At 47.4% G+C, this 26,739-nt stretch overlaps 1 protein-coding gene across 8 annotated transcripts in view; it reads right to left on the reverse strand.

Moving 5' to 3' along the window:
- The window catches only part of FOXM1 (forkhead box M1), a 260,165-nt gene that overhangs the window by 126,924 nt on the left and 106,502 nt on the right, over positions 1–26,739 (reverse strand). For 7 of the 8 annotated variants that reach the window (XM_078673734.1, XM_078673729.1, XM_078673730.1 and 4 more), the window contains exon 6: positions 3,024–3,068. The exons of the other annotated variant lie outside the window; for it this stretch is intronic. In XM_078673734.1, coding sequence (XP_078529860.1) covers positions 3,024–3,068 — 45 coding nt within the window. The remainder of the gene's footprint in view (positions 1–3,023; positions 3,069–26,739) is intronic. 8 annotated transcript variants of the gene reach the window in all.

Raw genomic sequence — 26,739 nt, forward strand, 5'->3', positions numbered from 1 at the left:
CTTCTGGAACCTTAGGGATCAATGAACGCATAGAGTCCATTAGTGCATGAACATATCTACCCATAAGGCAAGTGGCATTAGTTGATTTCAATGCCATACTTGCAGAAGAAAAAGTCTTTTTGGCCACTTGATCCTGCTTTCTAGCCTCTTTGTCACCAGGCACCTGTGGAAAAGCACCAACCGACTTCTTAGAACATGCTGCCTGAATCACCAAGCTCTCAGGAGAAGGGTGAGATGACAAAAAGGTAGGATCTTCAGGAGCCACTCTATACCTCCTAGCCACACCTTTCGAAACTGCAGGAGCAGAAAAAGGTTTCTTCCATAATGGGCTCAGTTAAAGCATCATTAAAAGGGAGCAAAGGTTCCACAGCAGAGTTCGGAGAATGACGAACCTTAGTTAGTAAATTTGACTTAAATTCGACAGTAGGCAAAGTTAAACCCAAAAGTCCACCTGCCTTTCTCATAACCACATGATATGGCTGAACATCCTTAGAGGGTGTATCAGGGCCTGATGGTAAAGCCCACTCCGGAGAAAATTCAAGACCACTCGCTTCTGCCAGGTCCTCAAAATAACTCCCATCAAGCTCACCTTCTTCTAAGTCGGAATGAGACTCACAATATCTCTGTTCTTCTAGGAGAGGTTGAGCCTCTCTCCTAGACCTCTGCTAAACGCAGGGGGGTAGCCGGATCCACTGCCGAATCCGACGGCGCCGGAGCCGACGTCGGAATCGAATCCAAAGGCTTAGAAGGATGTTCCATAGACTTGCTTGGAGCAGGCGACGCCGGAGCCGGAGTCGTCGACTTCGGTCGAGCCGGCGTCTATATCGGCGTCGACCTCGGTGGAGCCTGGTACTGCCACAGCGGGGTCGGGGCTGGCATATACGGCATGAAAGGTGCCAGGGCATATGAGTGAGGAACACCCAAATTGAATGCCATTGGACCCATGGGACCCGAAGGCGCTCCAGAGGGGTACCATGATCTTGAGAAAACACTATACATAGCGTTTAGAAACGCAGAAGGGTCCTGACCTGGAGCCGGAAAAGGTGGATGCTCAGGTTGACCTCGAGGTAGGTTCGAATCTGTTTCAATAACAGGAGTCGAAGTCTCTTCCTCAATAGGAACTCCACCGGCGTCTTCTGGAGTCGGAGATGGAGACGGAGTTGGATCGGGAACCGGAGTCGGAGAATGAACTATTGACTCCGCAGGCGAGGCCTCATCTTCCTGATCCGACACTTGTGGAGGAATTACCTTCGACTTCATCCTCTTGGGAGATTTCGATCTTGAGCCAGACTTATCATCCGAATGACGTCGGGACTCATGCCTCCTCTTCTTATGTTTTTTACGAGAGCTGGAAGCGTGATCAGACGACGACTTCGAAGCCGACGCCTCTCGAGACCTCGATCTGGATCTCAACTTCGACCTCTTAGAAGATCTTTCAAAACACTCGAACTTTATCTGCCTTCAGCTTGGCCACAAGAAGCTTAGACTCTCTTTCTCGCAGAGCCTTCGGATTCATCTTTTGACACAATGAACAACCATCAACGTCGTGGTCCGAGCTCAGACACCAAATACAGTCTTGGTGTGGGTCCGTAACAGACATCTTCCCACATTCCCTACAGGGTTTAAAACCCGGTTTCTTTGTCGACATGACAACCGAGTAAAAAGGTCAGAGAATGGAGAATCGAAGAAATATAGCAACAAAGTCACTAGTAAAGCTACGGAGTATCCCGAAATCGTTAGCGTCGAAGACGCGGAAAAAAGGGAACTGATGTCATCACGCCGGCGTGGGCCTATTGTAGGCGTCGGTGACGTCAGCGGAGCCGCGAGCGATGTCGTGTCTCTATGACGTCAGAGTCCACGTCGGCGCGAGGCTACAAAAAGAATTTCCGAATGTTGCTGACGCAAGGGGATATTCACAAGGTGAGGAATATACACGGCAGATGTATCTATCAGAAAGCGATAATACTATATTATATTATATTTGGGAGAGGAACTCTATAACAAACTGGAGTCCTGTGACGATTCATGTCAGCAAAGCAAAACCCTGGTCGCTGTGCCTTCCCACCAATTAATTAAATCCATCAACAGCTTCTGATTTTCTTGAAACAATTCTTTATTTTTCAAAACATATCCAGAACACAGTAAAATTTTATTCCGAAAACTGGAACTTTTCAGGGCTTCTGTACTTCAATGAATCTGTCCAATTCCTGGCATTGAGTTATTTTAAACTTGGTTCTCTTAAAAAATAAATAATAAAAAAGAGGTTGTACATTATGGGTCTGCTAATGTCTATGAGCTGCTCATAATGACATAGACCGTCAGTAGGACCTCACGTACCATTCATGAGCCAGATTCCCTTGTATGCATATGAGGAAACATTTATTTTTGAGACATTTCCATATTAACCGTAGGAAAATTAACTTTCGGATCGTTACTAACAGGTAGCCGTGTTTCAGGGGTACAGAAGAGAACCTAGAAACAGGGCTGCTACTGTACACCCAAGGTCATCCACGAGTGAACTAGAACAATTACAAATGGAAGTGGGTAGGGAGTACGCTCATTGTTTGGATGCAGCTATCATTCCAAATCCAAGAGCAGAGTTAGAGACTGATGGTTTGGTCATAAAACCTACTCATGTTCCGCTGATTACCACAACACCATATTGAATGATAACCTGCAGCCTAAGTCATGAAGTAAAGCTTCACAGCATCAATGAACTGGATAAAAATCAAAATTACATGCAAGAAGAGGGATAAGGGTACAAAAATAACAGGAACTATCTATGTTGTGTTTACCTCAGTATCCTGCACAAAACCCTAGAACAAAGCCTAGAGGCTAGTAATAGAAGTATGACGAGTAAAAACATTTGACTGCATGCCAAATCTGCAATCAAAAGCAAATGTGATAGCACTTACTGTGATCAGAAAAAGCAGAAGTTTGAAAGAAAAGAACACTATTTAAAAAGAAAAAAAACATGCAACCCTTCCTGTGCAAGGCAGTCCAGGGAAAGGGTGGAGTCTTACTGGGTCACAAGGCAGAACTTGCATCAGAGGGCTTTGGTCCATAGGCTGGTAACAGGAGGGCATTCAGGGAAGAAAAATAAGATTAAGTTACCAAAACAGAGGCAAATCAAACACCTCTGACGTACAAGCACACAGAATATAAAACCCATTTCCTGAAAAATTACTCATTTTTACTTAAACTGGTCTGAATTTTGCATTTCAAACCTCCGTCACACATAAATGGATAGATATATAGCAACAACTAAGAAGGTGATATACAACAGCTGGTCTAAAATAAGGCATTGCACACAATGAAAACCACTGCTAAGGCTCAACTCAACTACATGGTCTAGGAAACGGAATCCAATCGACCTCTCCATAAACATTATTACAAATAGCTGGCAAAGCATTAAAAGCGAAATCCTTCTGTTCAGAGAACAAAGATGGTCTCGTGTTACTCAATGATCCGGCTCCTCACAAACATCTGGAGTATATTTTACACCTCAGGATGACTTAAATTATCTTTAAACCATGGAGAAACTACAGCAAACATTCTTTTACAATAAATTTTAAGTCTCAGAATTGACATCCGACAATTTCAGTTTGTGGCTGAACTACACCGTCAGATAGATAGTTGTCGATACATTGAGTGGATCTAACATTGATGGTTGCCCTAATGTGTGTTCTGATCTCAAATGAAAAAGTGAATGACCAGCTGTTCTTTGCATTGCATGGCATGTGTTGTGATGTATGTATCAATCAATAAAATGCTATAAAATCACAGGTATATAGACATTTCAAAGCAACGCAAAATAAGGGAAATGACCAACTGGCAGCTAACCTGGGACTTACTTTTTACTGTGAAATTGGAAAAAAACAATTAGGAAATTTTATTAAGAATGAACAACCACCAAAAGGTTAAAGCCTGAAGAACAAATTTCATGTTTTTAGGTCTCTGCTCAAGAAGTTTAGTTGGCTCTTGCCCAGACCTATTGTTACCAATATAGGCAGAGAGGAGTTCACGTCAGCCCCATGCTCATGACTGGCGGGCTTTGTTGTCTCTCTCACTCACCTGCTTCTGAACAACTGCTTTCATCCCAAGGTGAAACAGAGCATTTTGGTCTTGGATGTTTCCAATTGGTTGACTTGTATCCTTACACTGCTGATGTTGCTTGCATTCAAAGAACTCTTTTTTCCTTTCACTTTTAGCACTCTTCATAGTTTAAGTATTTAAAAAAAAATAGCTCCCGATCCCCTTCCCGCTTGTTCTTACCACTCAGCTGCATTTACTAAACACCCCTGTCTACAATATCATTTCATGCCAGTCCAGTCCTTGCTATAAATGTGCTTTTGGGCAGTTTTAATTTTAGAATTCTTTTATTTTTAACATGGACTGGAAGGGTAAATTTAAAAAAAGAGTAAAGAACAAAATCTGTATTGTGATACAGATGCACACACACGTCATGATAAACGCATACACATCAAGACACACAAGAAGCATACACACAAGCATGGTGACCATCTTCGAATGGGTTTCAAGACTCCTTTCAAGACTGCCAGACATGCATGAACATCAGTGTAGACAAGCATTGCAAAAACAGTAGCTCAGCTATTTAATGCAGATACTCACTAGCTTTGCCAATGCCTTTTTGCATTTTGTAGGATACCTTTTCTTGCATAATAAAAAGGTATTATAATCATAGATGAAAGAAAAAAAAAGACAGTAGTTTGATAAAAAAAACATTAATTGGTTAAGTCAAAAATACTCTTCAGCATGGGGCTCGCATAGGAAATGTTTACTAAACTTCTACACTTTTTTTCCGGTTTTTGGTGATAAGAGTGAGGGAAGAGGGTGTGTTACATTTTCCAGCGGTGCCCAGTCATATTTCTAACACCAGGTGTTAATGTATAGATTTTGCCAATCTTCTAACAGCAGAATGGTGGGTGATCTCATGATTCAGACGTGTAATCTGCAAATTATTCTAAGATCTCTACACCAGTCTAAGCCTCTGAACAACCACAATGGTATAGTTTTCTGAAAATGTTACTAGAAGGGTAAAACTGTGCAGCAGGCACTGCAACATTCAAGCTATCCAGCAGGAGTTAAAACATGTGTAGGAAAGTGACCCTTTTTGCGTTTTTACCCCCCTATCTTTTTGCTGGATGCAAACGTGATGGAGTGTGTGCTGGGATCCTGCTAAAAAGGCCCAGGCACCAGTGTTCTTTCCCAAAACTGTACCTTAGTACCCACAATTGCCACATCTCTGGGCCACCGGTAAGTCCCTTGTAAAAGGTACCCCTGCTAACAAGGACCTTGTGACCAGAGAAGATCTCCGAGGGCTGCAACATGTATTGTGTGCTTCCCTCAGAAACGCCCTCACCAGAACACCCCGACCTTGCCATTGTTGGCTAAGTAATTTGGTGCAGACCAAACTGAAGAGTCGACATGGCACACATCCCTGTATACCATGCCCACCAACACTGCCTGTGCCACTGGTAAGTCACCCATCCAGCAGGCCTGCCGGCCCTAAAGGCAGGGTGCACCATACGCAGGTGAGGGCATAGCTGCCGGAGCAATATGCCCCTATAGTGTCGGTGCCATTCAGAGACAAGTTAAGTGCTGTGGAGCCATTTTGAGCACATGGGCTGGGTGTCTCAACACAAATTCCACAGCTCCATGATAGCTTTACTGAAATCTGGAAAGGTTGGTATAAAATTTCCCAACACATTAAACCAACAATGAGGAGAGTGTGGGATTTAATATTAAATGCACTCAGAGGCAGGGATGTGGAATTCTTATAGCCCGACGCCCAGGACATATTGTTTGGGGTCAAGGGCAACAAGTTTTAATGTGTATTTTGTCCTTGGGACAAGTAGGCCCAACCCCTTGCAGCACAAACCCTTTGGCTGCCAGTTTGCAGTACCACATTAAGGATCAGGGAAGGGCACTGCCTGCAGTTAAGTTAATATTTGTGTGCATATGTTAATGCTGTTCATAGTTGGGTTTATGGCTTATTAATTGAAAGCCTTTATTTTTAGAGTGAGCGCTCTAAGTAAATGTAAGTTCTGATGCACTTCTGACAGTGGTTCCAATATAAAAATGTGTACACACTGTTTCAAAGTTTGGCAATATGAGGCTATGCATATTGCTCCCAGAATGCTCTCTGATTAGATGCAATTATTTGCAGAAGCTTGAAAGCAAAATTAATGATTCTTTGCTTTCAATATAAAATGTTCCCCAAAAAATGAAAGCAGGAAAAAAAACAATTTGCTAAACTACAGTTAAATTTCAGGTACCATTTCTTTGCAGCATCATTTATTAAAATGTGTTGATGCATGCTCGTATTGCCCCAAAATATTCATATTGGAAAATCAGTGTAACCAATTTCAATAGGAATATGGGAAACACAATTAAACAAGCATTGGCAAAGCCAGTAGATCTGAAATTGGTGGTCAGCTTTTTATTTGGCAATGTGTGACTTGTTTTGGTATGGTTTTTGTAAAACCTCATTGATGTGAGAGCTGCTGGGCCCTCGCCTTATAACAAACATTGGCAAAAGCAAAAATTATTTTTGGTTTTAAAAAAGCACATGCTGCCAAATTAGTGACTAGCACTGAACACATCTACTTGTGAAAAAGCAGACTACTGTCACTCTCAGTGAAGCCAGCCGATAACGAGTGAGAGAGAATTTTAATACACACAAAAGGTCATGGTTAACGCCAGACCAAAATGTGGGGCCCAATTATTAAAGAAAGTCTCAAAAGTGCACCCTTGGTATATGTCCTTGCATTAAGTGCAGCTATATGGCGTTCGTGAATTCACAAGACTTTCCAGAAGTAGGGCAAGAAATAGTACTCCTAGAAAATATTTGTGAACGGAATTTTAGCTTGAGCAAATTTGCATGTGTAGATTTGCTCATGCAAAAACCTGAGTGTTTGCAAGTTCATTTTCCCTCCAACCACTTTTTCCCCAACTCTTGAAGAAGGTTTACATCTGCCATTGTCAGGAGTGAGTTTAAAAACATTTCTCAGTATGGAAAAAGATTAGAGAAGAGTTGTTGAAAACTCTTAAAACATGCAAGTTAGTAGGTTTGCACAGATCAAAAGGGCATTCCAACCCTGGAGCTATTGCTTACCACTACCTTCGGTCCCAGTATGTGGATCTGTGGAATGGTGGTAACAAAGGGATTGTTAGTATTCAAACACTACTATGGTAGGAGCCCTGGCATTATCGACGGAGAGGCTATATAAGAGCTCTTATATAATGAGATTGCTGCCATAATTTGTTGTCGCACTACATGGCACTAAAGGGACAAGTGGATTTTGTTCCGGGACAAGCAGATTTATGAAGCAACATGCCCCATGGACAAGTAGATATTTTACTAAATTCCACACCCCTGAGAGGGCATCTTTGAGATGCCCCCTGAAAAACAACCAACCCTGGTGTGGTTCCTGACTGACTCCCAGCCATCTGCCACCACCAGACAGGTTTCTGGACTACTGGGTAGAAAGCCTCCGCTCTCTGGGTCTGGAAACCAAGAAGATACTGGGCAGAGGTTTCATGGCTCCACCCCAGGATAGGCAGGGTCCTCGAAGAGGGTGCTTCAAAGGCCTACAACTGGCTCCCACCAGTTGTGACCCTCATTTTGGGCATGGAACCGGCAGCAATACCTAGCCACGAAAGGATGTGTGCCCAGCTTCGCCAACCCATTAGGTAGGGGAGGTGAAGTGAAATGAAGGCCAATTCTTAGTCCCCGTGTTAAAATCTGGTTTGTGGCATAAACATTATCGGCGCCATCTTGTCCTTTTCAGATCCATACGTGCACGTAAGTGGCAGCCATTTTGTGTGCCGTGGCCTCTCTGCCCACTGCCAATAGCCTGCGCGTCTCTCCCCCTCACTCCCCGGCCTCGCAAGCATCCCCCCCGCGCCCCGACAGCCCCCGGTCTCTCCTGCTTGGGCCATAAACGCACCTCCAGCGCGACCCTGTCCCCGGGCCACATCCCGTGCTGAACCCCCTCACTCTTTCATCTCATTCATAGAACAGGCCCTTTTGATAACCTCTTCCTCCCTGCCCGATTGTCCGGCCTGATCCCAGGCCATCACCTAGCCCAACAGATACGGTTTATTGCCCCCTACAGTAGGACCTCGCCTCACATCAAAGGAGCGGGGATTAATCAATGCCTTCACACCCTTAGATCCGACCGATCGCCTGCATTCCTGCTCCCAGCGGAATGTCCAGCTGCGCGATAGCCATCATGCTGAGATTTGGGTGGGGACCCCTACTGTAGATATGTGTGAGAACGGGCCTGAACCGGGGATTCCAAAGATGCCTTTTTCGTACTTCAAAGCAATACCACTGATGTCATAAATGTAATAAAGCCATAAACTTGTGTATAAGAGGCCAGGCCTCAGATGCGGTTAGAGCACCTCGAGAAGATACCCTGTTGTCTGATTTGACGTGTTCTGCTCCGTCGGAATAAACTCCTGTTTCCTGCCTTCTGTCTCCAGCGCCTGCCTCTTTGTTTGGTAATCTCGAATGGTATGAGAGGCGGCTAACGCCGGGCAAATACTGAAGGGTTCTTGGTCGACATCGGCCCTACCTTTTAACAATTGGCGTCCCAAACGTGGGGCCCATCAGCGACACGTGGATCCGGTGGGAGAGGTCCCGACGACAGTGTGAACAACTGCAACGACCGGGAAGAGCTCCTGCCCGATAGACCCTCGTCTGGCAGCCGATCATCCGAACTTCACCGGTTCTGAGCAGACCTCTCTCGAGTGATCTACGGTCCTGACTGGGAACCATCAGGAGTGCCACAGCAATTACGGAGAATAGAGGACGATCGGGCGCTGGAAGCGGAAAACGAGAAACCGTCCATGCGGTCCGGGTAAGGTCGTGTAACACGACGAATTGCGAATTGATTGTTTGAAAATGCTAGTATTACTCATTTGATTGTTTCTGAGAGATTCTCTATTTGCAAACAAGCACTGAGTCGCAATACTCTGTTTAGTCTTTGCAGATAGTGAAGGGTAGGTAACGCAGGCTTTTGCCCCCGTTGTAATCCGTCGTGCCTATTTTTATCCCTCATTTGATTGATTGTTTATCCGAACATTGATCCTTCGGAATTGGTTCTCTTTGGGTTATTCTCTATTCACAAATAAGCACAGGGTCGCAATACTCTGTTTAGTCTTTGCGGATAGTGAAGGATAGGTAGTGCAGACTTTTGTCCCCTTTGTAACCCGTCATGCCTGTCTTCGCCCCGTTTGTTGGTAGTTGGTTCAGCCCGGACTGCTTATTGGAGGTGAACCATCCGGCTCCACTGGAGGGCACCCCTAATAAGGACATGTTTACTAAATATGGACTAGTCGCCGTGGCTTATAGTAAGCTGTGGCATAAATACACAAGAAAGGATCGGGAAAATCAGTGGCCACTGATAGGATCCTTTGATAACGATAAAATAAACGCGCTGGGAACAGCCCTTTATAACAATAAGACAACACCCATTATGCTCGATAGCTTCGGCATGTGGCGCAAAGAAACAGAACAGCGGAAAAAGAAAAATGAGGTCAGGTTAGAAAAGGAATTACGCAAAGCAGCTCACCTAGCCGCTAACAAATTGAAGGAAGAAATAAAAGAAAGAGGAAACCAAGCTAAAACAAGATTCCGAATCATCGGGCCAGTGTCCCGTCAGGACACCCTCTACACTTTACCCCGAGCTACCTTCGAAACAGCGAACGAACGATGATTTACTACTAGGTCCCCGATCATCTACATGCCCCCTCCATACGCCCCTTCCCAACCCTTAGCGCAGCACCCGCAACCCCCAACGACAGACGAGAGTAGTGCCGGAGCCTCGGTCCTCGAACCCCTCGCACTCAGCGCGAGCAGCGACTTCAGATGATCCCGAAGCGGGGAGGAAAGACCCCGCGAGATCGAATAGGTTAAGTAAGGACGAACGAGCTGGGATCGATAGACACTGGTGGTGCGAAAGGAAAGTGAGGATTATGTAACGGATATGTACAATACATATGCCAATAGCCACAGACGACACTTTGTCGTACGCCTTTGTTACCACACCCTTAATGCCTACGAGGACCGATACCAAGGAAAAGGCCCTGAAAACCTAACGACTCTGTATAGGAAAATTGATGTCGGAGATGGGGGAAGAGTGTGATGTGGCGAACCTCTTCACGCGTACGCTTGAAGTTTTCCGTCACCTCACGGAACTGAAACCAGAGACTAACACCACGACTCCTGCAGCGACTGAAGCCAGAGCAGAAAAAATGGACACTATGATGACCATAAAGGAGGCCGCCCCCTATTGGGTCCCCCCACGAGGACAGGGAACGCACGACTATATTAACCACCAAGATGCGAGAGGGAGGGTAGTTTACAACTGGGTTTACCAACCATGGGATCGGCAAGACATCCTGACTTTCCGAAAGTCCTTGCCTGATCTGCGAAAGAACCCCACAGCCTTCTATACAGAATTAGCCACCGCTTTGGGTTCAACGATTATGACCCTAGCGGATATCGATTTGTTTTTTGGGTTATGTCTGCCAGCTGATGTGTGGAAGCAAATCCGGAAAGTCGATCACCTTGAACTGTTCGGACATACCTGGATACAACTCGGTGATGTAGACAAACAGCGAGAGCCGGGACAGAAACCTTTGAAAGCCATTCTAGACCTACCAGACAAGATCGTGCAGAAATTAAAAACCTTAGTCCCAGAAAGGAAGGTGGACTGGTCGATAGTAACGGCCTGTCGCCAGAAACCCCAGGAAGACGTATCAGAATACTTCTCCCGGTTTGAAACGGTGTTCTCCGATTACAGCGGCCAGGACATGACCACTGCAACCGGACATCACTTGTTTGTCCAGAACTATGTGAAAGGCCTGACACCAGAAGTCTCTCAGAAACTACAGACTAGCGAGAGTAGTTGGGCAGCCTCCAAGCCGCAGCTATCCTTCAGATGGCTCAATACTATGAGCGACAAAAGAACGAGAACGATCAAGCGACTGAGAAAAGGAAAAAGGACTTGAAAGAGAGGGTGATGAATGCTCAGTTGCAAGGGGTGACTATAGGAAGGGAACAGTATAGGGGGAACTACCAGTCGAATGCTCCTAGAAATCCACCCCCTAGAGACCGCACACCCGCACCCGGCGCTCCACGAACAGACCTCGATGAGAACCAGTGTGCGTTTTGCAAAGGATTTGGCCATTGGAAATCTCAATGTCCAGCTCTGCAAGAAGCACTCAGAAATAAAGACACGAGACGTAGCGGGCGGGCCGAGAAATAGAGGACAGGGACGAGGGCACACAAACGACACCAACAATGACAGACCTGGCAGACCGAACATGTTTGACCGTCCCCGACAGAATCAGTGCCAACAGTCTGACTGCGACAATGCCCACGACTTTGCATAGGACTGCCAAGGGCAAGGAAGGGATCCAGTCGAGCTCTATGTTGACCAGCAAGGTCCTTATGTCACCGCTAAGGTCCTAGGTACGAAGTCTCCATTTCTGGTAGATACTGGTGCAACACGTAGTGCGTTGTCTAAAGGATTGATTCCCAGGGCACCCTTGTCTGGCTCACATGTGACATCAATAGGTTTTGATGGAACGCCCTCCACCAATCCCTTGTCCACGCCGATCTCTTAACTTGGACAATAACACCACTGACACAACGTTTTTGCTCTCCTCCAACACCCCCGACGCTATTATGGGACTGGACTTGTTGAAACATTTTCGAGCTACTATTAGGTGTTCACAAGACGGAGTTCGAGTCATTCTGTACGACAACCCAACACTGCTCAGATCTTGTCACACACAACGCATGTTTTCCATCACTGACGCTGACTTGCCCTTACTCGACACCCTACCTCTGTACCTATGGGCAAAGACTGACTCGGACGTAGGACGCATGATGATAGACCCTGTACACATAACTGTTCGACAGGACGCAGTGCTCCCAAAACTCCCACAGTATCGGATATCGCCCGAAGGCATTGGTAAAAATCATCCAGTCCCTGGTAGACGCAGGAGTGGTAGAAGAAGTAGTTAGCAATGTTTGCAACAGCCCTATCCTACCCATTGTGAAGAAGCAGGGTGAGGGAGATGAAAAAGCGTACCACTTCATCATCGACCTACGAGAAGTCAACAAAGTAGTCGTACCTCAGTACCCTGTAGTCTCAGACATCACCACCATTCTGACCCTGATTCCTTCCACTGCCACCACCTTCACGGTAATCGATCTCAAGAACGCATTTTTTTCCATCCCCATCCACTCAGACAGCCGCTACCTTTTCAGCTTCACTTTAAAATCCCGCTCATATAGATTTTGTAGAGCACCCCAGGGCTACACTGAAAGTCCAAGCATCTACAGCCAGGCCCTCAAGAGACAGCTGGATGCAGTCCAGTTACCGGATGGAGTGGTGTTGATACAGTACGTCGATGATATCCTTTTGGCGGCCGACACCACTCCACTTGCAGTCACAGCCACCATCCAACTCCTGCACTTCCTCGCGGAAAACGGCCACAAGGTCTCCAAGAAGAAGTTGCAATTCTGCCAACCTCAAGTCACTTACCTAGGCCACCTCTTGTCCAAAGATGGGAGAAAACTCACACCCGATCGAATTCAGGCTATTCTAGAGACCCCTATCCCTAAAACCCCGAAGCAAGTCCGCTCTTTGGTAGGCCTCACCTCCTTCTGTCGACAATGGTTGCCAAATTTCAGCCTCATTGTGAAACCACTACTTTCCCTACTGGCTAAAGATGTCCCTTTCCCGCTCCCTTGGACCCCTGAATGCCAATCCTCCTTCAAGGAACTACGAGACGCCCTTTGTTCAGCACCAGTCATAGGAACCCCTGATTATACAAAACCCTTCTCTCTCTACACCCACGAAAGGGAGGGATGCGCTTTGTCTGTCCTGACCCAAACCATAGGCCCCAAACAACGACCATGTGCCTATTTCTCTGCCACTCTTGACCCTGTAGCGAGAGCTTTGCCTGCCTGCCTTCGAGCAGTAGCCGCTGCTGCTGTCTCTATCCGACAAAGTGAGGGGATCGTACTCTCGAATCCCCTCACTGTACTAGTGCCCCATGCTGTTGACACCCTCCTAAACCAGACCAAGACACAACACCTGACCAGCGCACGACTGACTGGGTACGAACTGACACTGCTCGCACCTCACATCACGTTGAAACGATGCACCACACTGAACCCAGCCACCTTGTTGCCTCTGCCTGAGAATGATCCCGATGTGCCCCCTATACATGACTGTGTGACCCTCACGGACGAACAGACTAGGAGTAGAGTGGACCTTCGAGACACAGCTTTCCCAGATCCTGACGGAGAGCTATGGGTGGATGGCTCTTGCATCAAACTCACCGACGGCACCACCTCAGCTGCGTATGCAGTCACCACAGCCCGAACTGTAGTTGAGACCGCCCGCATCACACAGAAATCTGCACAGGCAGCAGAACTGATTGCCCTCACACGAGCTTGTATCCTAGCAGCAGGGACGGCAGCAAACTACACGGACAGCCAGTATGCCTTCGGGGTGGTGCATCATTTTGGGCTCCTGTGGAAGGAAAGGGGATTCCTGACCTCACACGGCACCCCCATCCTACACGGAGATCTAGTCTCCGCTCTGACTGAAGCAGTTCTCCTTCCCAAACGACTTGCTGTGATCAAATGTCAGGCACACAAAAGGGTGACAGATATCGTCGGACAGGGGAATGCACTGGCGGACATCACCGCCCGGACTACAGCAGAGAATAGGACGACAACACGCATATACGTGACCAGGTCACAAACAGAAAAATGGAAGGACGCTAGGGAGACCATTAGGGACATCCAGATAGCCAGTGCACCACACGAATTGACTGAATGGGCACGGGTGGGACTGAAGGACAATGAAGGCTGCTGGCGGACAAAAGACACGAACAAATGGTTGCTACCCAATTCATACTTGATCCCTATACTGACATTGGCTCACTCCCCTGCACACATAGGAGCAGCCCCTATGGCTGAACTTGTCTCCAGAGTGTGGCATAACGACAAAATTACAGACTCAGCCAAACGTCTTGTCCAACAATGCCTAGTTTGTCTACAACACAACCCTGGGAAAGGAACTGTCGTACCCCGAGGAGGATTTGGGGTCCCCAACCACCCATTTGAAGTCCTACAGATGGACTATATTCAGTTAGAGAGATGTCAAGGACTGAAGTATGTACTTGTTGTTGTATGCGCTTTTAGCAAATAGGTGGAAGCCTACCCGACGCGTGACAACACTGCCATTGCCACTCCAAAAGTACTACTGAAAGAGTTCTTCCCTCGCTACGGCCTTTGTCATATTTTATGGAGTGACAATGGCCCCCATTTCGTAGCCGAGGTTATCCAGCTTATACTGAAGGGGCTGGGGGTACGACAGAAATTCCACGCAGTTTTTCACCCCCAATCAGCTGGACTGGTCGAGCGACAACGCCACATTGAAACTAAAACTGGCAAAAATAGTGGCTACCACGGGACTAAAATGGCCAGACGCTCTTCCCCTGGCATTGCTGTCAATGCGTTCCACCCCCACCAAACACCACTTGACCCCCTTACGAGGTCGTTTTTGGCCGACCCATGAGTATCTGGTCTGCACCCAAACTGACATCTATTCACGACATCTCGGAGGTCCTAATGTCTGACTATCTGTATAACCTAACTAAAACACTGTCTGTTATTCATCATCAGGTGCTGCAGGCCATCCCCGATGCTTCCAGGGGCCCCGGACATACCATCCAGCCTGGAGATTTCGTCCTAATTCGGAACTTCCAGCGGGAGAAGAGTCTGGAACCCCGCTGGACGGGCCCCTGGCAAGTTTTGATCACCACCCGAACAGCTCTTCGAGTGGAGGGAAAGCGAAATTGGCTGCATGCACATCATTGCAAGAAAATCTCTCCGACCCTGACGTCGACCGAAGACGTGACCACCCAAGAAGAGCTCCTGAACAAAGACCGACCATCCCTGAGCTGCTACCCTGAGACAGACACTCGAATTGGCGGAATTCCCTGATCCCACTGTGCCATCCAGAGAAGTGTATAACCTGCGACGAAAGAAGGGAGCTTCGGCTAAGCAGACCACTGACTAAGTTACAATTCTCAGACTGGTGGCCTAACACTACTAAGGCTGCCAGGAGAGAAGCCCAACGAAGTTTGTGGTTCTGCCCACTACCGAGCACCTTGAAGATGATGGAAGCGCCCGATACGAAGATGATGGAAGCAACCGGACATCCGAAGACCCACTACAGAAACCCGAAAACTGACAGGTTGCACAGCTCAAAGACTATTGCTCTTCTTATCGCTCTTCTCTTTTGCCTCCTCCTCATGACTACCTTCTGGAAGAGAACGCACCGGCTCATAAGACATTTCTAACGACTGCACAGCCTACCGCCATGAAAGAACACTACCTGGTCTCTCTTTCACCTCAAATCCAAGAAAGGCGCAAGGAGTTCTGGAACAACTCCTTCGTACTGTTGCTGCACCAACACAACCTTGCTGCCAATGCCACGAATTGCTGGATCTGTGGGTTGATACCACATGCCACCGGACATTCCATCCCCTTCATCCCTTCACCTTTCTCTGTTCATGGTTCCTGCCTTGCTTGGCTGATCCTCTTGCAAGAGAGCTACAGAGACAATGCCACTTCCAGCGGAACTATGTCGCACTTTTATCATGGGGTCTGGCTGAACAAAACCGGAAGAACTGCTGCTCCCTTCTGCCCTCTATCCTCCAATGCTTCTGTTCACATGGATATCCCCTCCAAAGAAAGGGTGGAGATGCAAGTATTCAACAATCCAGCCAGACCCACCTTCTCCTACCTCCGGAAACGAACGGCTGCCACGCTGACTGTGGCCCTATCTGTCGTCAATGTCTCGGGCCTTGTATGCATCACAGGCCATGGGACACAACTGGTGGGCCACAGCGCTTGCCGCATCACCAGAACTTTGGACTCAACCGACCCACCCTCTTTTGTCACCTCTCCAAACATGTACTTCGTCTGCGGCACAAAAGCCTACACCTGGCTCCCAAAGGGCTGGGGAGGTACCTGCTACATTGCCTTCATCCTTCCTCTGACCTATGTGGCCCCGGCAAACCATCACCGACAAAAACGAGCAAAGGACATTGAGCAGGCCGACTCCACTGGAGCACAATTCTTGGATGCAATAAAGGGACTTGTTCCACTTTGGGGTCCGATGGCGAACAGTCGTGCCATTCGGCATTTGTCCCAGGCAGTCGAAACAACGATGAACATTACAGCTGGTATCCTCACAAACAATACAGCCGAGCTTCAGGCAGTCCGTCTGGTGGCTCTTCAAAACCGCCTTGTTCTAGATGTGGTTCTGGCGGACCGTGGAGGAGCATGCCGTATCATCGGGTCCAGCTGTTGTACCTACATACCAGACAATTCACCCTCAGTCTACAAAGCCATTGAACACCTCCACAGACTCTCCTCAGAAGTTCATCAGGAACAAGACGGATGGTCACTTGGGAGTTGGTTCTGGAGTGCTGTAAAAGACTGGGGATGGAGGTTGTTCATGATCGTACTGATACCAATCGTCGTAATATGTGGACTCTGCCTGGGTATTCAATGCTTGCCGCCTCTGTGCTCACTGTTTGCTAACTATTTGCCCTAAGACTCCGAACTTCGAAGCTGAACGTATGAAAGCTCTGTATGATATCGAAATACGTAATATAATGGGGATAGACATAAATTGACAAGCTGGCTAGATATGTTGAAAAGGGAGGACTGTTAAAATCTGGATTGTGGCATAAACATTATCGGCGCCATTTTGTCCTTTTCAGATCCATACGTGCACGTAAGTGGCAGCCATTTTGTGTGCCGTGGCCTGTCTGCCCTCTGCCCACTGCCAATAGCCTGCGCGTCTCCCCCTCACTCCCCGGCCTCGCAAGCATCCCCCCCCCCCGCACCCCGACAGCCCCCGGTCTCTCCTGCTTGGGCCATAAACGCACCTCCAGCGCGACCCTGTCCCCGGGCCACATCCCGTGCTGAACCCCCTCACTCTTTCATCTCATTCATAGAACAGGCCCTTTTGATAACCTCTTCCTCCCTGCCCGATTGTCCGGCCTGATCCCAGGCCATCACCTAGCCCAACAGATACGGTTTATTGCCCCCTACAGTAGAACCTCGCCTCACATCAAAGGAGCGGGGATTAATCAATGCCTTCACACCCTTAGATCCGACCGATCGCCCGCATTCCTGCTCCCAGCGGAATGTCCAGCTGCGCAATAGCCATCATGCTGTGATTTGGGTGGGGACCCCTACTGTAGATATGTGTGAGAACGGGCCTGAACCGGGGATTCCAAAGATGCCTTTTTCGTACTTCAAAGCAATACTACTGATGTCATAAATGTAATAAAGCCATAAACTTGTGTATAAGAGGCCAGGCCTCAGAGATGCGGTTAGAGCACCTCGAGAAGATACCCTGTTGTCTGATTTGACGTGTTCTGCTCCGTCGGAATAAACTCCTGTTTCCTGCCTTCTGTCTCCAGCGCCTGCCTCTTTGTTTGGTAATCTCGAATGGTATGAGAGGCGGCTAACGCCGGGCAAATACTGAAGGGTTCTTGGTCGACATCGGCCCTACCTTTTAACACCTGCCATCTTGAAGGAGAGTGGATCCCTCCAATCAGGAAGAGGCCTATGTCCCCCTCCCAGTGAAGGGAGGCATACTAGGTGTGTAGACACCCCAGGGAAGGGACCCATTGGTTTAAACCTTTACACCCCTGTAATGCCCCTAAATCTAGAATTTAGGTTCACCCCTGAACCATGGCTCTTTAGATTAGACATGACAAGAAGATGAAGGGGGACTGACGAGCCATGCCGCAGAAGAGGACGATATCATCAACTGCGTTGGCCCCAGCCATACCGGCCTGCCTCTATTCTGAAACACCTGCAAGCTGAAACCGGTGTGTTCTGCAGCCAGCAGCCTTCAAGAACCCCGGGAACCTGCCCTGCCTTCCTAAAGAACTTTTTCGTGGACACTGGATTTGTCCAACCCAAGCCAGGACTCCAGATCCAGCCGTATCGGCGAACCCTAACCACTCTGCACCAGACACCCACGGCCCGAGTGGCCCAACACTCCAAGAAGGTTCCCTTGCGATCCGGACCAGTGTGGCAGCTTTGGACGACCTCCACTGATCTTCTCCCCGAAGCCAGCAGCTCCACCGTGAAGGGTTCCCCGGACCGCGACTTGAACCAGTGACACAAAAGGACACCCCTGCACATGCAACTTCTGAGTTCTGAGTGCCCGACTGATGGTATCCTGTGTCCAGCAACTCTTTATCTTCATCCTCGAGTTGTTGGTTCCCTTCTGTCCAGTCTTCTGGCTCAAGGATGCACACCTGTTTTGCGACCAACACCCTCAATAGAAAGGCATTGGGCTGCTGACCCCTCCAGAGCACCAGACTACCCCTATGCCGCTGGTGGTGTGGACTTGGTGCCAACCTGGGACCCCCTCCTTTGCCCTTACCTTAACCCCATGAGCTGTACTCCAAAGGCCAATTGGCATGCTCTTGAGCAGCCCCAATCGAGGTGACCTCTAACCCCATTGGCACCCTGCATCCGGACGCCCTTGTGCTGCTGGTGGTGCCCCTAGAAGGCCACCCTGAACCTTAGGGAACCTTGGCTCTACCCCCAAAAATTCGAATCCAGAAACGGTTTACCTACCTGTAAACCAAACACTTTGTTTTTCTCCAGAGGACAGAATGGTGGGTTCTCTCTGAAAAAGGTTGTGTTGAACTGTCGTAAACTGCAACAAAAGTAACTTAGGGCATTGATAAACAAGTTAACGGTTGCAAAGGCACTGTGTTGCTAAAACTGTGTTAGGCGTGTGTTTCACGCTAAAGTAGAAATGTAATCACGAAGCAATCCAAAAGTAATCTAAAAGTAATTTCATGTGTTTTTGAACAGTTTACAAATTGTTTTCTCAACTGCAAAAAGTAATCTGAATGTCCCTATTAAACCAGTATTCATTGCAATTTGAAAAGTAACATTGTATGAAGAGTTTATCCTACCTGCTACTAAGTAAATTTTGATTCTAGTATTAAAACAAAATAACTTTATACAAACAATTGGTCTGGATTCAGTCTTTGAGTGTGTCACATCATGTGTGTACAACAAATGCTTAACACTACCTTCTGATAAGCCGGACTTTTTTATATTTTTTTGCAGAGTTTTATATAGCGCGAACTAGACCCGAACCGAATCAGGTATCAGAGCGCTTTACATAGCACCAGTTATGTTACATGAGGACACACGTTCATTTTTAGGCACGGGGAGATTAAGTGATTTGCCCAGAATCACAGGAGGTTCTTATCAACCACACTACCACAAAAGAGAGCAAGGAATTATCTATTCTGGCTTCTGCTACACCCCTGGGGATCCACTGGACTCTGTGTGTATATATACACAAAAGTAAGGTATAGTGTGCACAGAGCCAGCTGCCTACAACATGCTTGTGGTAAACCAAATCCTGTAGAAGGCTACTAGATACGGTTAGCAATGCAACTTTCCTTTGAAAGTGAACATAGTGCTTGAATCCTTGGTAGCTAGCACAGAGGTAGCGTGATCTTCTTTGCTCTAAGTCAGTAGGACAGAAGAAATCATATGGTCTAATTCAGGGGTGTCCTCTGCCATTTAGTGCGATACTTCATAGCAGAACTGTAATTCAGGAACAGAAGGAATCAATCTAGTTCTATAATCACTCCCTTTCAACCTGCAATACTAGTCTGTAGCATATCTAAATATGTCCATGTCTCGCAAGATAGTTACATTTTTGGTTTTTGAAAGCAGAGAGGACGCCAGCTAAAAGGTTTCAGTGTGGACAACATCGAAGCCACTCCCAGGCCATTCTTTTATAAGCAGGACCTAAGCTGACATTTGTGTTTGCAAACAAAGGAAAATGCTACTTACCGGTATGCATCTGTTCTTGGCATTTTCCGTTCGAGGCATATGAGCTGCAGATTGTACACTTTGCATAGAATGTGCAGCAGTGTCTCCCTTAGCAGTGGCCTCCTGTATCTGTTGCAGTAGTTTGAAAGAGAGTTTTTAGAACAGCTTGGCAAACTGCAGCTTGCTCCTTGGCTTGCACATCAACACAGTAGTGTTTAGTGAAGGTATGTGTTGTAGATCAGGTTGCTGCCTTGCAGATGTCTTCTAGGGGAATGTTCCCTAAGAAAGCCATAGAGGCTCCTACTTTGCGTGTGGAGTGCGCTCTAGGAGGAACAGTTAATGTACGTTTTTCTTTTCGATAGCATATTTGTATACATTTTACAATCCACCTTGCAATTCCAGGTTTAGAGATGGGGTTGCATTTATGTGGTGGAGAGAAAGATACAAACAATTGATTTGTTTTACGAAAGGATTTGGTCCTATCTATATAACAGAGAAGAGCTCTTTTAACATCTAGTGTGTGTAGAGCTCTTTCTGCTACAGAGTCAGGGCTTTGGAAAAACACAGGTAACTACAGATTGGTTTAAATGAAAAGGAGTAATTACTTTTGGAAGGAATTTAGGATTAGTTCTTAGAACCACTTTGTTACGGCGTAATTTTAAGAATGGTTCTTGTATAGTGAAAGCTTGTATCTCACTTACTCTCCTAAGAGGTAATAGCAATAAGGAAAGCGGTTTTCCATGTGAGGAATTGCAGTTCACATTTGTGTAGAGGTTCAAAAGGCGGCCCATGAGCCTTGTAAGAACAACGTGTTCGAGGCATGTGGGCTGATGAATTCATATCTGTGCATATATCGCCGCCTAGTGTTGGGTCCGGATGATTGCACTTTGTTGTCCTGGAAGAGTCTTCGAAGTATCACAAGATGGGGGACTCCTCCCCTGGACTACAGTGCGCATGGGTATCTTCTCCATCCTCAGATTGTTTTTTTCCGCCATTGGGTTCGGATGTTAATCCTATACTCCAACTTCGGAATCAAAACAAAACTTTTCTAAAGGCCTTAGACTGCGACGGTATTGTTCTCGCTCGGTACCTCTTGACTCGATCAAGCTTTCCATCTCGACTCGGTCGTCGACGCGGGCCGTTGGGCCTTATCAACGCCACGTGGGCCTGCTGCAATGGAAAGGAGCCCGTTCAAAAGGTGCCCACAATGCTACTCCAAGTTCCCGCATACTGACAAACACTCAGTATGCAACAAGTGCCTTTCACCAGACCATAAGGAAGAAACCTGCCCAGCCTGCGCCCAATTTCAGTCGAAGAAAACTATACGGATTCGACGGGCTGCTAGGCAAGAGATGCAGTGACAGGCACCGGAACCGGACAACATCTTCGATGATGACCAAGAACTTCCAGAAGCACCAGATTCGGACCTAGAGATAGTCACCGTCAAGGACTACTCGGACTCCGATGACGAGATCCCACCGGGGCAAACCGTGAGTACACTGCCCCCGACACCAATTACCCAGTTACCGAAGGCTCCGGTCGAGGCATCGCCAAGAGGCCTTAGCCAAGTTCCGAAAAAACATTAGACAGCCCCGCCATCCGGCTCGGCTCCGAAACCTAAGCCTTCAGAGACCCCAGGGCCAAGTAACGTCATCCCATAGAAGGTTCCAGAGCCCAAAAAGGGCGTCGACCCGAAGGCCGTACAGCCCAAAAGCGTCGAGCCAAAGAAAAGCGTCGACCCGAAAAAGGCCATTCAGCCAAAGGGCGTCGACCCAAATAAAACAGTGGACCCGAAGAAGGTCGTCGAACCGAACAAGGACACTCAGCCGAAGGACGCCGAACCAAAGAAGGTAGTCTACTCGAACAAGCCAGCTGTACCGAAAGCCGCCGACCCGGCAAAGGTCGCCGACGGAAAGGGTGAAGTATCGAAGCCTGTAACCTGGCCGGAGAAGGCTATCAACCCAAAGACAAGTGCTCCGAAAACACCAGTCGATCCCAAAAAGACCATCGACTCGGCAAAGGACAGTCAACCAAAAAAGCCTGTCTAGCACAAGAAACGTGTCGAACCGAAAGACCCGGTCGACCCGAAATCACTCGTCGACCCGAAGAAAGGGCCCGAGCCGAAGAAAAGCACTAAGGCACCAAAAGTCGTCGAAGCAGAAGGTGTTATCGACCCAAAAAAGTCAAAAACACAACCAAGGATTGTAGAGGAAGAACTCTTCCATCCAGATCCATCCGACGACCAGGCAAAAATATATATTAATCCTGAGACTGGTAAAGTCACAATCCTGCACAGGAAGAAGAGGCCACTGGACACTGGCTCTCATTCCCCTATTCCACTAAAGAAGAAGGACTTTGGGACTTCTCCCTCTAGAACCTTCATTCCTTTCTATCCCATTATGCCTACTACACCTTTTGCTCCTTACTCTCCTTCTCACCATGGGGACAATGAGGGGAACACAGGGGAGGAGCCACAGCCTGAGTATGATTATCCACAAGATCCTGACCCCCCCAAAATGAACCATGGGAGGAGCCAGCTGACCCTTATAACACCCATCCCTGATGTATCCTCTTATCCAACTAAGCCGTCACCTACTGATGACACCATTGTCTTCAACCAACTAATAGACAGGGCAGCGCAGTACCACAATGTAGACATGCATAATGACCCTGTAGAAGAAGACTTCTTATTTGACACCTTCCCTACTTCAGAAAAAAGTGTCAGAACACTTCCTATGTTAAAGGGAGTGTTAAAACACGCACCTGACATATTTAAAGATACAGCCAGGGCATGGGTATTCAATCCCAGGATTGAGAAGAAGTATAGAGCAGCCCCTACAGACCCTACCTACATCAGAGGGCAGTTACCATTAGACTCTCTGGTAGTGGCTAATGCACGCAAAAGGGCCAACTCACAGACAACGGGGGAAGCCTCTCCCCCCGATAAAGAATCAAAGATACTAGAGGCCTCAGGTAAAAGGGTAGCAGCACAGGCCTACAATTCATGGAGGATTGCAAATACACAAGCTCTGCTTGCTCGTTACGACAGGGCACACTATGACCAGCTCGAAAGCTTAATGCAACATCTACCTGAGCCTTTTAAAGCCCAAGCTGATGACCTCATACAGGAGGGAAAATTTATTACAAACGCCTCCATCAAATGTGCGCTTGACGCAGCCGACATCGCAGCCAGGTCTATTAACACTAGCGTTTTACTACGCCGACATGCATGGCTGCGTATTTCGGGCTTTAAGAACGAAGTGCAGTCCACCATTCTTAACCTGACAGTCAATCAGGACTTTCTATTTGGCCCTGCTATCGACACCATTTTAGATAAAATGAAGGACACAGAAACCGCAAAGTCAATGGGTGCATTGCAGTTTCAGCAACATAGAGGTTCCTTTCGACGCTCCGACGCTCCTCATACAGGGCAGCTACACGAGGCAATACCTCGCAAACGTCATCTTCATACAAAGGCAACACACAAGGTTCCTTCACCAAAAACTCCAACAGAGAAGGTTATAGGGGCAACAATAATAAGGGAAGAGGAAGTGGAGGCAATAACACCAGAGCTTCCACTGCCACAAAACAGTGACTTCATCACGCTACCTCCAGACCACCTAACACCGGTCGGAGGCAGACTCCAACAATTCCTACCTGTCTGGAACGCAATTACCACGGACAGGTGGGTGAGACAAATTATCCAGTATGGTTATTGCCTAGAACTCACTTCTTCCCCACCAAACATACCACCCAGACACCGTCCTATGTCCAAAGAACACATCACCCTGCTCCAACAAGAGGTGAAATGCATGCTGGAAAAGGGGGCGATAGAGCCAGTCCCTTTCTAACAGCAAGGGACAGGAGCATACTCCCTATACTTCCTTATTCCCAAGAAGGACGGTTCCCTCAGACCAATATTGGACCTCAGACCCCTAAATCAATACATACAGTCGGAGCACTTCCATATGATAACACTACAGCAAGTGCTCCCGTTGATACAACAAGGAGACTTCCTAGCAACACTGGACCTCAAGGATGCGTATTTTCACATACCCATCCATCTAGCTCACAGAAAATCTCAGGTTCACAACAGAAGTTCAACACTACCAATTCAAGGTTCTGCCCTTCGGGGTAACCACGGCTCCAAGAGGGTTTGCAAAATGCTTAGCGACAGTAGCTGCACATCTCAGGAGGCAACACATCCATGTGTTCACGTATCTAGACGATTGGCTAATACAAGCGAAATCGTACCAACAGTGTGCAAGAGACACGTCTCAAACACTTCAGCTGCTACACAGCCTAGGGTTTTCGATAAACTACCCAAAATCGCATCTGCAACCGTCCCACACACAACAATATCTGGGAGCCACTATAGATACCTCCGTGGCAAAGGCATACCCAAACTCAGCAAGGATAGCCAGCATGCAGATGCTCATTCGCAAATTTCTGCCACAACACTCTCTGCCAGCTCGAGTCTTCATGCAGCTCATAGGCAAGTTTCCTAAAGTAGGCAAAAGAAATGCCTACTTTAGGAAAATAAAGCGCGCAAAGTCTGACTTCTTTAGCCGCCAGCTGGACCAAGCAAAAAACAGGCCAAAAAAGCTGTTCGAACTAATCAAAACTCAAACAAAGACACAACCCTTACAACCAAACAGCACAACAAGCGATACCCCACACTGTGAAGCCTTTTCTGCTTTCTTTAAGCTAAAGACCGACAACATAAGAAATGACCTCATCATGGATGTAAGCCGATTCCCCAGTCACACCAGAATGACTAACACTCAACCTAAAAATAATGCATCATGGTCGTCCTTCAACACCTACTCGGAAGAAGCAATACACAAACTGCTCGGCACCCTGAAGCCCTCTAACCACCTCATAGACCCCCTACCTGCCAATGCTGTAAAAGACTTCATCCCCCTGCTCCTCCCACTCTGGACCAAAATCATTAACAGCTCCCTTCAACAAGGTCTCATCCCAGACTCCCTCAAGGTGGGGCAAGTCACGCCTATACTCAAGAAGCCTACAGCTGACCCTTCTGACCTGAACAATTACCGCCCTATTACTAATATCCCCACCCTGGCCAAACTGCTGGAAAAATGTGTCCAACTCCAACTAACAAAACACATTGACCAATATGACCTCCTCAACGCTCATCAATCAGGCTTCCGAGCGAATCATAGCACGGAAACGGCTATGACGCACATAATTGATGACGCCCTCCAAATTCTAGATCGCATTGAATCCTGCCTCCTCATCCTTCTTGACCTCTCTTCAGCATTTGACACGGTCAAACACGAGAACTTACTGGAGCTGCTAAGCACTAGAATGGGTCTATCGGGAACGGTTCTTAAATGGTTTACTTCCTTCCTTTATAACCGGACTCAGAAGTTCAAGATTGACAATGTGCTATCTACACCTGTGCCAGCAGATCTAGGTGTCCCACAAGGATCATCCCTCTCCCCCACACTGTTCAACCTCGTCATGGAACCGCTCGCCACCTTGCTCCAAGCATCCAATGTTCAATTCCATATGTACGCCGATGACACACAACTTTACCTAAAGCTACGATCCCCGGAAGATATCAAACTTCTGAATTCTACACTTAGTAACACTCAATCCTGGTTGGCCGTTAATCACCTCAAACTAAATGCTCTGAAAACTGAGTTTCTACTCATCTCACCTCCGGCGAAAATTACCACCACCCAAACCTGGCTCAATAACCTAACAGCACTCAATGTCCAACCTACCATCGTGGACTCTGCGAAATCCCTAGGCATCACACTCAACGCCAAGCTCAACATGCAACAGCACGTTAGCAAAGCAACAAAAGGAGCTAATTTCCAAATCAACACACTGAGGAAACTTAAACCCTTCCTCCCAGCCAAGGACTTCCAAACGGCTGTACAAGCGTTAGTCATCCCTCGCATAGACTATGGAATTGTGGCCCTCAGCGGACCCCCGTTAGCCACAACAGCACCCCTAAGAGCCTCCCTGAACACTGCCGCGAGACTCATCACTGGCTCACGTAAACATTCGCATATATCCCCAGACTTAAAATCTCTAAAATGGCTACCTTTTGAAACCAGAATACATCTCAAAATTGCCGTTATGACACACTCGGCCGTGCACCACAAGGCACCCAACTACCTCGCTCAAAAGTTATCTATATCAGGTGGCTCGAGATCCAACAGAAGTACAAAAAACCTACTCCTAAAACCTCGTAGATTCCGGAAGGAAAAAACATACAAGCGCTCCTTTTCAGGAATGGCACCCAGGATCTGGAATGCACTCCCTCCTGAAACCAGGCTTATCCCCTCCACTGCATTCAAGAAAGAGGTGAAAACCATCCTCATGGCCAAGTTCACCTGAACTTTATAGGTGATGGATCAGTCTCTCTGCATCGCTGTGTATTTTTGAACTTTTGATCTCCTGATTGCCTCCTGACACTATACTCTTATTTGTTTGTGACACTATTATGCTACTCTCCTACTACCGACCACTATATGATACACTTTTGTTGAATCACCCTCACGTTGCCCCACCCCTTGTTCGCTCTATCCTTAGAATTTGGTATAAGCCATCCCTACATCCAAAGTTTACCTGAACTCTGTTGTAGCGTGATCAATGTTTTTGCGCCGTCTTATACTACTGGTTACCTGGATGTATATTGGTATGTTCTCTGTACACTACTGTTTTCCTATTATGTTTAGTGACTATTATACTGTTCCCATTAGTTCTGTTCAGTCCTGTTGCCCCTACCCCTGTCTCTGTGA

The sequence above is a fragment of the Lissotriton helveticus genome, chromosome 1_1 (assembly GCF_964261635.1).
Source record: "Lissotriton helveticus chromosome 1_1, aLisHel1.1, whole genome shotgun sequence".
NCBI classification, from domain to species: Eukaryota; Metazoa; Chordata; class Amphibia; order Caudata; family Salamandridae; genus Lissotriton; species Lissotriton helveticus.